The sequence below is a fragment of the Ascaphus truei genome, chromosome 5, assembly GCF_040206685.1.
Source record: "Ascaphus truei isolate aAscTru1 chromosome 5, aAscTru1.hap1, whole genome shotgun sequence".
Lineage (NCBI taxonomy): Eukaryota > Metazoa > Chordata > Amphibia > Anura > Ascaphidae > Ascaphus > Ascaphus truei.
In genome coordinates this window covers 271,271,756-271,287,017 of record NC_134487.1, presented here as the reverse complement: position 1 = coordinate 271,287,017, position 15,262 = coordinate 271,271,756, and the positions used below count along the sequence as shown (strand labels likewise).

Below are 15,262 nucleotides of genomic sequence, written 5' to 3'. Positions count from 1 at the left end.
ACCAGAACCCAAAAGCCTGTCCTGTTCGCCCTATAACAACACGGCAGCTCAAGATTTCCTGCTCCCAACAGGTATGCACCATGACACCCCATGTAGCAGTAGAATTTCCCAGAGAGGGGGGGGGGGGGGGGAAACAGGGCTACAGGGGTAATTCCACACAGCGGAATCCCATACAGGTGGAGGTGCTACCGATCACCAACTAAGGCACACCCCAGTTTCCGAGCAGTGGAAGCTCAGGTTTCCTGTGAGCCACAGGTATCGCACCGCACACACCGTAGCCACACATCTCCCAGGGGTGGGAGAAAGTGCGCTACATATACAGTACATATATACATATAATAACTCCCTTTGTCTTATATAGATTCCCCAAGTTTCATGCTTTCAAACATCCTGTACAGGCCAAAACTTAATCAACTATGCTAAGTATTATTGCAGCTGAAGACAGACTCCGTGAGTTTGGCATTATCCAGTACAGTGAGATGCGTGAGACTAAAGGGAGCTTCTGTTTGTGACAGTGCAGGTGTATGTACTAGAATAAGGATCCCACATAGTGGAATTTATTAACCCTTTGAGTAGGCGAACCAGATTTTCAAAAGCAGAAACCGGAACATAAAAAAATATATATTTAGAAAAACAAATGACATCACTTACAATTAAATATTATTATGGTATTTGTCTAATAGCGTCCCCATTTCTGTTTCGTAACATTACATAAACTCCCTCCCCCTTCACTCTCCCTCCCCGCCCCCATTCTCTCTCCCTCCCCCCATGATTTTCTTTCACACACAATCCCCACATTTTCTCTCTCGCCCTTCACCTCCCATTCGCTCTTACACAATTCCCCTCCCCATTCTCTCTCCCCCTCCCCCATTCTCTCTCCCCCTCCCCCATTCTCTCTCCCCTCCCCCGTTCTCTCTCCCCCTCCCCATGATTCTCTTTCACACACAATCCACTCATTCCTCCCCACCTTCACCCCTCATTCTTTCACACACACTTCCCCTACCTACCCCATGCCCCCCTCTGTTAAAAGTCCCTACCTGTCAATCAGGAGTGGACCGTCTTGGCGTCAGACTCCAGAAGTTGTGACTGACTTCTGGGTCAGACCACTGGGGCGGTCCCCGCCTGCCATCATACTCCTCCATTGCCTTCCTCCGCTGGGTTTTTAATGCAGAGAAATTGCGATTCTCGCTATCTTTCCTTCTTTTGTCCCCCTCTATCTATATTTGTGACTGCATATACCCTTCTTTGACACTTCTGTATCTCCCGGTATGTACATGCCTCGTCCTGATGATCCGCTCCTTGTTAGTTTTTGGGGTCCAGCCCTCCAGGTTGGGAAACAGTGCTGCACTTTTAGGGATACATTCTATATACTTCAAATCAGCAGTTGGAACCATTTTGGGCCGTAAATCCCTATTAGAGCCGATGAGAATTTTCGGCATAAAACATCTCAAACAGCCGCTTTGGCGGAGACAGAATTACCTGCGCAATCTCTTTGCTTCAATTTTCAAGGGGGATAGGGTTAAAGCAGCAGATCACATTTTTAAATCCAAACCGGAACTGCATTTTCTCCAGGAGCTACTTGGTTATAGTATGACGGGAGGTTAAAATGGCTGCTGCTGACAACTTCCTTGCTAATAACCTAATTAATACCACCAATGTCATGCATACAAGTGTTCCCAGATTGTGGCGTGTTATATTAGATATTGACTGACCCTTCAGGAAGTTTCCTGGTGGCCACTTTAATCACCCGAGAAGCAGAGAGAGAACAGCTTTATGTAACTTGAGAACGGAGGTTCTCCCAAGTGGAAGGGCCAGGCATGTCATGATTGGCAAGGGGCATTACAAGGAGATAACCAAACATTTGGGAGAGATTGCTGTTTCTAGGCGTATACCTTACTGACCATGAATGTGCTGAGGAAGGATATATCTCTCTCGCCCTATCCAGGACACCAGGAAAACAGCGTCTTGTTTTTAACTGGGCACCAACCCAGAAAGGAGCCTCTGAGGTCAACAGACAGCATCGTAGGTAAATATTTAGGAGAAGCTCTGCAGCAGCAATGTCAGAATGAAAGATATACAAGATCCTAACATCATAGCAGCTAAAAGCAGGGAGCTTTGTGAGCATGAGTAATAAAGCATTGCCAGTGCCAGGCATGTATGTAACCGTGAAACACACTGAAACCCCTCACTAGATACCGATGTAGGACTTTTTGGTCACGGACGTTATGCCGTGACCAAATCTCCGCCGGCATTTTGCCGCAAGTGACCTCGCCACTGGGACCTGTCGGCGCTAAGGCAAGTCCCTAACCTTAACCCCTTACCCTACAACCCCCTAATTTTAACCCCTAATACTAACGCTCCCCATCACTAAAAACATGAACCTCTTGCCCTTAAAGTGAAAACCCCCACCCTAACCACTAAAACCCCTTAGTTAACCCCCTATCCGAACGCTTACACCTCTACCTTAATCCCCTACCCTAACGCTAAAACCCCTAGAGTTAACCCCCTACCGCTAAAACTCCGAAAGTTAACCCCCCATCCTAACCACTAAAACCCCACCACTTATAGCATCCCCTCCAGGGGAAATAAAATAGAGCTTAAATCTCCCGCAACACGAAGGCCAATAGAAAGTTGCAATGTCATCCGTCGCAGCTTCCTATTGGCCCTCGTGACGTAAGGGATTTAAACCACTGGGAAGTAGAGGCGGCACCTTCACCGGTAATTATCTCCGGAACCAATGGGTCCCCGGAATTGAAATCCACGCGGCTCAGCTCCGGGGACCCCCTGCTTCCTACACATGTTAAAATAAATAAATGTGGTGTGCCCGGAAGGAACTGGTCCATTAAAGCTGCAATCCCCTCCAGAAGCCTATATGAGTTTAACTCATATGTTTGCGCCTTCAGTGCCATAATGCCAAACAGTGTACATCGTGAAAAGTGGCACCCCAGAGGCCCTTTTGACGTGGTCTAGGACAGGGGTGCGCAAACTGGGGCGGCGCAGTGTTACAGAGAACCCGCGCGTGAGATTGCGTGAGGCCGCCGAGTCTTCACTTCCCTTGTCTTCGGTGACGCGTCGCAATGGCAAGCCGCGGGGTCATAGGACATCACGATGTAATGTCAACATTATGTCACGTGACCCCGCAGCGTCATTTGACGGCGAAGACAAGTTAAGGAGGGGGGCGTGAGCAAGGAAGGAGTGCAGGCAGGGGTGGGGGGGGGGGGGGGCACAGAGGGAAAAGTTTGCGCTCCCCTGGTAAAGGACATGTGGTCGCAGCCATTTCGCCATCACCCTAAAAACCCCTAATCTTAACCCTAATACAAACAGTAGCCCCTACCCTAAAAACCGTAACTCCTTACTCCAAAACTTACCTTGCCCTAAAAGCGGCCGGCGGCGGAGGTTCCAAACGCCGGCAGGGACTTGGTCACACCCAAATGTCCCATTCCGTTTATGACGTACGCTGTGTATGACATGGCCATTTGCTTGTTTTTTTAGGGGCTGATCGCGATCATCGCTTCAATGGAGCGCCAATCGTGAACTACACTGAAGGGCGGGAGCCGCCCCATCACTTCCTGTCTGGCGGGTGGAATCTGGAAGGGATCACGTGATCGCGTCACAGTGCAGGATCCTCTGGCACTGAAGGGGTTAGTATCATGCCCGCTGAACATGTCTTGGTTTTTTTCATTCTATTTTATAGTGTTACAAAACAGCATATCCTTAATCTCTAGCTTCTAATGCAAACATTACACTGCACTGGGCTCTGGGGAGAGTATTTGTATCTCCATAACGGAGAACAGATTAAAAATAGCAACAACGGAAAAAAAACAGCGTTAGAATGGACAAAAGTTTTGAAAGTAAAAAAAACCCATAAAAACATGGAAAAAGAAAAGACCGTGGGCCAACAAGAACATATGGAATCCCCCAATTGGGGACTAAATGTTATAACTTGCTCAGATAGTGTGTATTTCCAGGAATAAATTCTAAAACAGGTGAGTACACACATACAAGTAAGTAACCACTTGTAGTGCTTGATAGCGTGATAGCGTGATGAGGAGACGATCTGTAAATCAAGATGAGAGACAGAATATAGTGAATTATTGCTTGGTATTTTTACTCCGCAAAGATAAAAAGCCACTTACAATTTATAAGAAGTGTAAAGCATGTTGCGACACATCCAGGCAAACAGGCGAAAGGATGAGTCAGCAGGTAATTCGCTGCATCTCAGCTGTCTTGGAGGTTGATTTTGGCGCTCTATGGGATCTCCTCTCTTCGTCTCCTCAGTGACGCCCGGAGGTTTGGCACTGTCCACACATGCGCAAAACGGTCTCTCTACATTAGTACTCTCAGCTGTTCCACGTTCTGTCACAGGGTTTCTTGCTCTTGTGATTACCATAGGATGTCCATAAACGTAACCCTACGCGTTTTGCTATAGTTAGCTTCCTCAGGGGTATAATGGCATGTGCTGTTCTATCCCTTTATATATCCTTCAAATGAATGGTGAATGCAATTAGGATAATTGAGAACTATGCGCATGATATCAGATTTTAATGGATGTGCCTGATCACAATTAACATGCGTTATACAAAGATACTAAGAGTGACATACACATGCTGAACATATATCAAAATCACAACATAAAATGTTTATACACAAAATAGTAAAAATTAAAAAATAAAAATAAAGCGGCCGGCGGCGGAGGTACCACCGGCAGGGACTTGGTCGCAGCCAAATATCCCATTCCGTTTATGACGTACGCTGTATGACATGGCCATTTGCTTGTTTTTTAGGGTCTGATCGCGATCATCGCTTCAATGGAGCACCAATCGCAAACTACACTGAAGGGCGGGAGCCGCCCCATCACTTCCTGTCTGGCGGGTGGAATCTGGAAGGGATCACGTGATCGCGTCACAGTGCAGGATCCTCTGGCACTGAAGGGCTTGATATCATGAACCGCTGAACATGTCTTGGTTTTTTTCATTCTATTTTATAGTGTTACAAAACATCATATCCTTAATCTCTAGCTTCTAATGCAAACATTACACTGCACTGGGCTCTGGGGAGAGCTCAATTTCAACCTCCCGGGCACTTAGTGTTTCAAACGTTTGTATCTCCCTAACGGAGAATAGATTCAAAATAACAGCAACGAAATAAATAGCGTTGGAAAGAACAAAAGCTTTTAAATTAAAAAAAGTACATGCATAAAAAAAATGGCGGCCAGTGTGGGCTGCTACATTAACTGAACTTTCTATTTTATAATTCATTTCAAAACGGTTCTTGAGGAATTTATTAGTGACACCGATTTGGATTTCAGTAAATGTAGATTTAGGATGGGATTCCAATAAAATTATGGCTGGATTTAGGTGTTTCATAAAGCGGCCATATTTCAAGTTTTGGCACGTTAACAAGTATTGTATACTAGGTGCAGTTAGAGTACCCACAAACTGGGACGGTTCTGTGTAAACCAGGACATCTGGCAGCTTTTACTGTACACTTTAAACAGATAGTTCCTCCAAGGGCGGGGCTGGCCAACTCCAGTCGTCAACAGGTCAGGTTTAGTGATACCCTGCTTCAGCACAGGTGGTTCAATCAGTGCTGAAGCAGGGATATCCTGAAAACCTGATCTGTTGCCGCCGTGGATACAAAGCATTGTGCGTGTATGTATATCTATTTACATAGCGCTTCCTAGCAGTAATACATGTGACATAATCATATTACATATAATAGGAATAAGTGTTTCAGACATAAGAGTAACATTAGGAAAAGGAGTCCCTGCCCCGAAGAGCTTACAATCTAAGTGGTAAGTAGGAAGAACGTACAGAGACAGCAGGAAGGTGTTCTGGTAAGTGCGTCTGCAAGGTGCCAAGGTCAATGTATGAGCTGTATAGTATTGTAATAGACAGCTCTACAACCCACACTAAGGTCCACTTTGGGGCCTTACTATGTGCACAGTCCCTACACAAACTCAGGAACCCACTATACTGCGTGGTATTCACTATTACATATTTTGTTTGGCAGACCCCTTGGAGATACCCCACGAACATGGGGCACACAAACCTCCTGTTGGGAATCACTGCAATCATGGGCCAGCCTTAGGACAAGGTGGTTGCCTTGGCCCCCGTACTTTTGGTGGGGCCCATGCTCCCTCCTCCTGTCGGCGCCGGGATCCAAATAGTGCCTGACAGGAGAGAAGAGAGCTGGAGGAGGGAGCTGGGCAGTCCCCGAAGCAGCGCAGGACCGCACCGCTGCTCACCCCAAGGTAGGGAGGGGGGAAGGGTGTGTCTGTGTTTGTAGGAGATGTCTGTAGCTGGCGGAGAGGGGATGTGTGTGTGTGTGTGTGCATGTGCACATAGCTGGGGGAGGTCTTACCTTCTGCAGAGCGGCCTTTCTTCAGCAGCAACACGTTGCAATGACAACGCAATGACGTTCCGTCATGATGCTGCAGGAGGAGGGGCCCTGCCAAAGCCAAAGGTAAGGCCGGCCCTGTGTGCCATGGGACAAAAGGTAAACTAAATACAGTGGCAATTGTAATAGGTTAAATGTAGCTGGCTGACACCTATTGAAAACAAATTAGACAAGTGATGTCAGCTTAAGTTCATTTAAATATATATTTTTAACGATAGTTTAGCAGGGTAAACCAAAAGTTGTGGAGGTTTTCCCAATCTGTATTTGATATCTTTAGGCGATAAGATTGAGGACTGACAAACACAGAGGTGACTTGTCGCTGTTTCGTCCGTTGTAATTATGAAGCTATAAGTCAAACAGAGATCTGCTACTTGGGACTGCCCCTTAAAAGGAGCAGCATCGTTCCCCACGCGCTATTTTCAGCTCCGGACCCACTGGTTCCCGAGATCCATACCTGTAAAAGTAGCACCGGTACCATCCCCTCCAGAGGAAAGATGGCGGTTTCATTCTCCCGCGTTACGCTGGCCAGCAGAACGCCGCAACATAATCCGTCTCGGTTTTCTATTGACCCGTGGATTTGAACGACTAGGAAGTAACCAGCAGCACTTTTCCCCGTATGTACCTCTGGTACCAGGTGTTCCACGGAGCTGAAATTCGTGTGGTTCATCTCTGTGGGACCCCCTGCTTCCCCCACCCCCCATGTGAAAAAGAATGGGGGGGAACAAGGTGTGGATTGCTCCTTCCAATATGACGAGTTAGGCCAAGCTCATACTGTGTGCGTTGGTGCTTGTGTGCGCATGCGCCAAGCACAAAGTGCAGGATCACTTGAGGCTGCTCCTAGTGCGAGCACACGACGGACCGACCGCGTTTTGACGACAAGAAATTTGTCTTTTCGAGCGGCAGCCACGTCACATGAGCGGTTCGGCCAATCACAGCGAACCAGCTCCATGACATCATGGCCACACCCCCACTAGCATCCTGTAATATACGCACAGATCGCGTGTGCTACTGCAGCAAGAGCTTGCACTCTCGCAAGTGTATGAGCTTGGTGTTTTGCGTGCACATGCAGTCAGTTAATGTGTTTTCTGCTAGAGGGAGCTGTCCTGGTAGCAAAGAGGTTTAAGAGGTATGATCACACCTAGGATGGGTTTTCTTTTTTTTTGTCTAGGTACAAACCACATTATTTTCAGCTCCGGAGGTCCCCCTGCTTTCCAAGATACTTCCGCTGGGCATGTCGGTTGCAGCCACCACTGGCTGACGAGTATGGAGAATTAAATGTCCTGCAGCACGGGAGCCAAAACTTCATCCATCACAGCTTCCTTTATACCTGCATAAAGAACCGGCAGCACCGTCGGAGGTATTTCAGGAATTAGGGGGTCCCCGAAGCCGGAGATTCCCCCCCTGCTTCATACCTGTTAAAACAAATGTTGTGGTGTGAATACTCCTTTAACCCTTTGATTGCCAGAGGGTTCATGGTGCCCTTCCGGCACAGTTCAGTGACATGATCATTGCAGCCATTTTTGGGGAAGCAGAAAACGTCCCTTTCCCTACAAGGCAGATCGCATCACGTGCTTCATGGGAGCGTAGACGTGATTTAACCAGGTTAAGACCCTTTTGGACAGGACATTTCACATCACGGGGCCCCTGGAGTGCCAGTCCTCATGACGTAGTCACTACATCCTGAGGCACTCAAAAGGGTTTAGGTGTAACATGTGAAGAAGTATGTGAAATCTTGAAAACTTGTGAACACATACATCAGGGATTTTGTTTGATGTTGAACAAAACCCACAAGAAAGCCAAACGTTCCCAAGATAAATACAACATCAAAACAGCCTAGTTTATGGATGGATGCAGGTGGAAAATGTTTTTTTTTTTTTTGGTTTGTTTCTTGAACAAAGAATCCATTATGGTAGAATTCAAGTATTATCAAAATGTTATGTGTGAAGCATTCATTACTCTGAAGTTATGGACACGTATGATCCACAAGTTGCATTGTCAATAGCCATTGAGCTATTTTCTTTGAGAAGCGTATGTTGATAAAAGTAGTCATACCACATTGATTTCTACTGCAACATGTTTAATTCCCAGGAGGAGGTTCCCGAGGAGACGACCTGCCCCTCGGGTTTCCAAGATACACACCTATAAAGGTACCAGTGAAACAGGGGGTTTCAAAACGTGTGTCAATAGGGAACCACAACAGATCAAGATTTTGACCGAAATGTTGTTTGCCCCTAGAGGGCACTAGAACACGCTACTTTTACTGGTATATGTATCTAGAGCAGGCCTGCACTCATTGTGCGGTCCGCGGCATCTTGCCCCCTCCTCTCCCGCGAGCTGCTCTCTCCCACTCCCCTACCGCCCGCGAGCCGCTCTCCCCCTCCTCTGCCGCCCGCGAGCCGCTCTCCCCCTCCTCTGCCGCCCGCAAACCCCCTCCTGTCCCGCCCGCGAGCCCGCTCTCCCCCTCGAGCCTGCTCTCAGGACTGCACAAGTGTGCTAGTCCTGCCTGCTCTGCCGCCGTGATGTACAGGGGTGGGGAGTGAGGCACGGGGTGGGGTGGGACAAGGGGTGGGGGGGGGGACAAGGGGTGGGGGGGAGACGAGGCGCAGGGGGGGAGGCGAGGCGCAGGGGAGTGAATGAGGTGAGGTGCAGGGGACTGAGTGATCTGAGTGAGGTGCAGGGGACTGAGTGAGGTGAGGTGCAGGGGACTGAGTGAGGTGAGGTGCAGGGGACTGAGTGAGGTGAGGTGCAGGGGACTGAGTGAGGTGAGGTGCAGGGGACTGAGTGAGGTGCGGTGCAGGGGACTGAGTGAGGTGCAGGGGTGTGATGTGATATGCAGGGGGGTGGAATGTGTGTGGTCTGCAGGGGGGTATTGTGCATTATGTGGAGGGGGAGTATTGTGTATGGGTGAGGGGGAGAGATGGGGGTGAGAGAGAGCGTGAGTCTCACAAAGGTTGATGAGTGCTGGAGGAGATATGAGGATGATGGGGTGCTGGGGCAGATATGATTATGAGGGGTGCTGGAAGAGATTGATGAGGGGTGCTGGAGGAGATATGATGGTGATTTTACTCGTGTGGCCCAAATCTGTTTTCCTTGGAGCAGTTTGGCCCTTCTCGCTTTACAAGTTGTGCAGGCCTGATCTAGAGAATCGGAGTCCCCTGGGGGGGAAAAAACCCTGCTACTTTAACTATAAAGCAAGTAAACATTTTTTTTTTTGGTATAAAAATTCTTGAGCAGCATCTTAAAAAGGCAACTACTATCTTTGTTTGGTTTAAGGATGGAGAGGTCTGCCCATCCATGTCCTCTTAAAAGGCTCCCTATGGGAATGAGTAGGACAGGCACATGTTCTGAGCAAATCCAACAAAAACTGGTTGTTTAGAATTTTAATATGCATATCTGCTCTAGTGTAGCTGGGCCTTTTTTTCCTACAAGGGTCTAACAAGTCTTTATTTAAAGATGCAGCCTGGTCTTACTCAGGATGGCTTATTTTCTTAGGATAAAGCTCACTATAATAAAAAAAAATATTTATCAAAAGTAGCAAAGGCCACTGGAATACTTCTGGATTTAGTGGTCTTTGTGCTTTAATAATAATAATATATATATATATATTTTTTAAAAGTGTACAAATTGAAACCTGGTGGCTTGTGTAATGATTTTTGGGGTTAAAAGTTCAGCTTCACTCATTTCCATTGAGGGGGTTAACTAGCCTAGTAATCATTCATGTAAAAGGCTTAAAGTAATGTCAGTTTCTGACAAAGGTGACTGGTGTCCTTAAATAATGATGTACAGGACGAGCCTCAGTTGATCAGTTTGTCTTTCCTAAAAACTTGCTTTACAATTACCTAATCCAATTTTATTTGGGTTGGTAAAATGGGACGGTGAACATTTGATATCACTTATAAACCTAATTATTGTATACAAACAAGACAGACCTATAACAAAATGCAGTATTTATGCAATAATTTTTTTTATTTTTTATAAAAGGTTTGTGTTCAAACTCTGAACCCCTACATCAACAATATAATTTATGATGCAACTGCTACAAGAGCAAATTAAAAAGACTTCACACGTTTACAGCAAATTAGAGGCCTACCCATCAGCCCACCCCTTAAATTCTCCCCCAAATACTTAATTTGCCACCTTAGAACAAGGTTTTAACTCTTCAAATGATGATCACTCTTGCAACCTTTACTGCTGCAGGTGAGGAGTAATAAACATGCAGTAATGGCATTAGGGTAAGCAAAAGTGAACATGAAAAAGGAGAACTTGACAGGCGGTACTTAAAGCAGCATTTCATTGTAAGCAGGGGGGAACAAAATTGTTAGATTTGCCCAGAATATGAACATGCAGCAATGTAAGAATTCTGAGCATTTGCAGTTACCTGTCAAACACCTTTCAGTATAACATAACTTTTCATGGTGATGTGTGAAGAGTTTCAGTGAGCCTTTTGACCCATTCCACTGGCCAATGGGGATTTCCATACTAAATGAAGATCTGGAGGGTACTAATATACATCGGCTGTTTGCCAATAGGGTTCAACAAATGAATATTAAAGCCAATATACATATTTCAATCTCTGTGAAAAATTAGCCGATAGTTGCTTTAAAGAAGCCGTACCTTACATTTCTAATATTTATTTCCCATCAGGATTGAAGCAGTTGGTCTTTGGAGCTGAACTGCGTTAATTTCAGCTCTGGGAACCCCTGCTTCCCGAGATACTTACATGTAAAAAGGTGCTGCCGGTATCTGTTACGTTGAAAGCTCCAAAGTCACACGAACATATAGGAAGCCGCAAGGGATTATGTCATAGCTTCCTATCAGCCCACAGGAGGTTTAAACCGCCATAGTGGGTGCCCAGCCGAAGCTGCTACCAAGGCACCTTCTCCGGTAAGCAGGGAGTCCCTGTAGCTGAAATTAATGTGGCTCAACACCAGAGACCACCGCTCCCAAGCACTGCTCCTTTAAGCTTAGAACGTCAAGTCTTCAAGCAGCGCTGTACGTTTAAACAATTAAATACGCAAGCATTATTTTGCATTGCTCTTGAGTTTTTACAGCCATTAAAATAATCTGGTAATTTTGTGGGATAGCCACTGTATCAATCTAGTACATGTCAATACTCAATCATCTGCCCTCTCCGTGAAAGGAAGCATTAATGTGCCGCTGTTTCATTGTGCTCTGAATGCCTGGGAGAGGAAATGGGAGGTGTAGTAGGAACAGAGTTCTGGACAAGTCTAAGACAGCTGAACCCCAAGCACGTTTAAATTACAATGCCAACATTGAAGCCATATTGGCACTATTCAATTGTCCTCGCTAGAAGGTATAGATCGGTAACAAGCGAGTGCCAATATTGTGATAACCTGCAATGCTGCTTTAAATGACTATGGATCCTCCTAGGAAGCAAATTTACTCCTAGCAGTTGGCAATGAGCATTTTGAGTGATAAGTTGCACTAAAAGGACAAAAAACAAACCAGGACTGGGAGGAACAAGATTTCAAACGCTGATCAACTTCAGTAGAACTAAGAAAGCACGCAAATCGAAAGGTATATGTATATATTTATATTTACATATGCGCACACGCACACACAGAAGAGGGGGAATTCTAGAACCGGCTTAATTAAGAGTTCTTATTTTTGGTCCACAAAGCCCTCGTGTCATTTAAGAGCTCTGGTGGCTTAACATGCATGATGTCAGGAAATGAACATGCTCTCAAGAATCAAAGCAGCATGAACTGTACATGTTTCAGGAGTTCTTTAGTTTAAACCAATGAGGAGCAAAAACAATCTATTCAGGACACCTCAGTGATCAGGAGGAAAGTGTTATTTTAACAGGAAGGAATTAACAACACAACCGAGCTCGGTCATAAAAAAAAAACTCTGCATTTTATATCTAACAATATGTTCCTAAAGTTTTCCATCATTTTTTTCTTCTAGGGTTAATACATTTCATTACACCGACAAGTTCGGAAGATTTTGGCAATACTATATTGTTTTTCTTTTCTTTTAAAAAGATCTTTAAAATAAAAAAAAAATAAAAACAAACCAGTACAGTTAGTTTTTCTTGTTACACTGCATATCCCACAGATAAGTCAACTACTGTTAAATGCATTCATATTACAGGAATGATGGTTGTCACACTCATGATTGCAAATTCTAGAAACACCGTTTAATATTGCAAGTTTTCAGCTGCAACCTGTGGGTGACAATGTCTTGTGGTTTTAGTGTACGATGTTCCCAGGTGCTCATTTTCTTTGCAACTCTGTAGAAATTGTAAGCTTTTTATATTAACTTTGCCAAATATTCAAGTTCATGGGTGGATTTTTATTTCACTTTTAATCTCTTCGGGGTTTTCGATTTCTGGGAGATCTATTCAAAACATCCTCCTCCTGTTCAAAGAGAAAAACAATTGCATGTAAAACATAATTGCAGCTTGAGGTTTTATTTTAAGAATTACTACTTTAGTACTAGGAAATAAATTAAACCTAGTGTCAACATGAGGAGGCCCATGGGGACAGTCTATTCCTGCTCATTTGATGCTATTTGCATAAAGCTGTTTCACACTTAAACTCATTTCAAAGTTTTTCAATGCTTCTAAAATTATATTAATTAAACTTGTGACCCTTCTACTTAAATGTTTTCTGATGTTGGTCAGCCAACCATACAATAAATGCGCCTGGCACATGTGTATACAGATGAAGGGTTTAACCCCGAGAAGCTACAACACCATCCTAAACCTTCCATCAGACTTACAATTATTGGGACTTTTTTTTTTTTAATTGTTGCCCAATTGAATGGGGTTAAGTCCACAAAAAAGTGTTTTCAGTTTTACAATCTCCCCTTGTATTGCTTAACATATTTTAAAGGTGCAATCCAAGCAATATCTTACATGCGAGATAGATATATTTAAAATAAATCAGTTCTGCAGTATTAGATAATACAGTACTTACTTTTTTATCTTAAAATTCAACTCAATGCCATTTTTAACGAGTTTTAATATACTGAGCATCTTTTGATTTCGATACCAGGATTTAGCCCACCTCCCAAGCAGGGCAAGTTATTTGTAACACTTTCCTGTTTGTGATAATTTTTTGCCAATATTCACAGCAGTTTGAGCTGCAAACTGTAATAGATAATGGTACCTTAGTAATATAAGAATACATTGTAGCTGCTGAGTTACACCAACTGAAGGATTGATTTGAAACTGAAAGGCAACCATTTAGCGAACCCTGGGAAGTAGGATTTTGCTGATCGATCACAGGAGAACTAATCGATAGTCTGTCTAGCTAATTCATTTTCAATAAAGGTAATCAAATGCTACATATATGGAAACAAAAAATGATTTTTTTTAAAGATGCTTACATTTTTTCTAATTTACGTGACTCTTGAAATACTGTATGCTATTCTGCACCATTATATATGCGTTCCTGTACATCTTTAGCTATACACTTGTAGAGGGCTCATTGCCATAATTCTTGTTTCTTATGATCGCATACTTGCCACACATTTCAGTTAGTAGTATTTAACCATACAGTAGTCAATAAACCATGTTATGAAAACCTTGTTCCTGGGATTTACGATGTGGTAGCCGGATACTAAAATGAGGAAGAGTGGCCCAGCTCTGTAGGACACATGTACATCACCATGTTTTGAGTAGTTGCCATTCTTAATTCTAAAGAGCAATAACAACATTGAAAGCAGCAGTGACCAAGAGTGAGCTACTGTACAAAAACGTGGTTAGAAAATGTACAGTAATCCATTCTCAACCCTTTCTGTCGCATCTAATCTGAAGGGTAAGCACCCATGCCCAAAACATTTACATACCTCCATAAGGGGTTCCCCTGGGAAAAAGAGCTGTGATTTATATTACATAAACCATCTTCTTTGCGGTGTATCAAAAATACTGTTGAATCAACGCATTCAAGCAGCAATCTCTACCTCTTCCCCCAAAAGGTGAATTTTCGCACTTCCACGGCAATGCACTTAACTTCAGTCCTCTGCAGCACTCTAGGTCATATTGTGCCGTTACTCACCTTAGGTTTGCTCTCCTGCTTCTTCTCCTCCACCTCCACTTCATCGTCGTCCACCTCCTCCTCCTCTTCTTCTTCTTCGTCGTCCTCTTCCTGGCTTCCATGCCCTGCATCTTCTTCACCATTCTCCTGCTTCTCTTCCTCTATAAGCACAAGACCGAAATGAGATCAATGCGTCAATCCAGGTGTAGAATTTAAAAAGTAATTGATAGGACGTACTAAAAACAGGCACGCAATAGTACAGGTGCGCCGACGAGTATGCTAAAATTTGCCTTGACTGCAGAAATGTCATTGAAATGTTGCAGCATGTTCCCAGCATGTACCTGGGTCTTGTTGGCGATTGCCCCAGATTTGTTTTAGAATACTCGTCGGCACTACAGTACCAGTCTCACTGATGTGATCTTAAACCGGCAACTATTTACAGCCTCTACAGCCCGTATATTTTTTTGCCATGTTGCAGTTTGTCTATTTTCTCTTGACCTCCAGCAGAAAACAAAAGATTGACATTCTAATAATAAACGATGGCCCTTCAAATTAATTCAATGCTGCAGGGTAATGCCGGTGTGTTGCTGATTCAAGTAACAGAAGTTTACCTTAAGAAGAGGTACAAATAATCAAGTTCCGATTGTGTTTATCAAATATGTCTTTATTTATATAGCGCCATTAATGTACATAGCGCTTCACAGCAGTGATGCACGTTACAATCATAAATATAAAACACAAAGGGGAGAAGTGCTTCAGACATAAAAGTAACATTTAGGAAATGGAGTCCTTGCTCCGGAGAGCTTACAATCAAATTTGTTGGAAGGAAGAACATACAGAAACTGTAGGAGGGTGTTCTA

General features: G+C 44.3%; 1 protein-coding gene across 1 annotated transcript in view; it reads right to left on the bottom strand.

The window, feature by feature from the left end:
• Nucleotides 1-11,933: 11,933 nt before the first annotated feature.
• Nucleotides 11,934-15,262, bottom strand: part of CANX (calnexin) — a 40,239-nt gene continuing 36,910 nt past the window's right edge. The window contains exons 14-15 of the mRNA XM_075602034.1: nt 14,424-14,563; nt 11,934-12,779 (exon numbers count right to left, since the gene is read on the bottom strand). Of these exons, the coding sequence (XP_075458149.1) occupies nt 12,726-12,779; nt 14,424-14,563 (194 nt within the window). The 3' untranslated portion in view covers nt 11,934-12,725. The remainder of the gene's footprint in view (nt 12,780-14,423; nt 14,564-15,262) is intronic.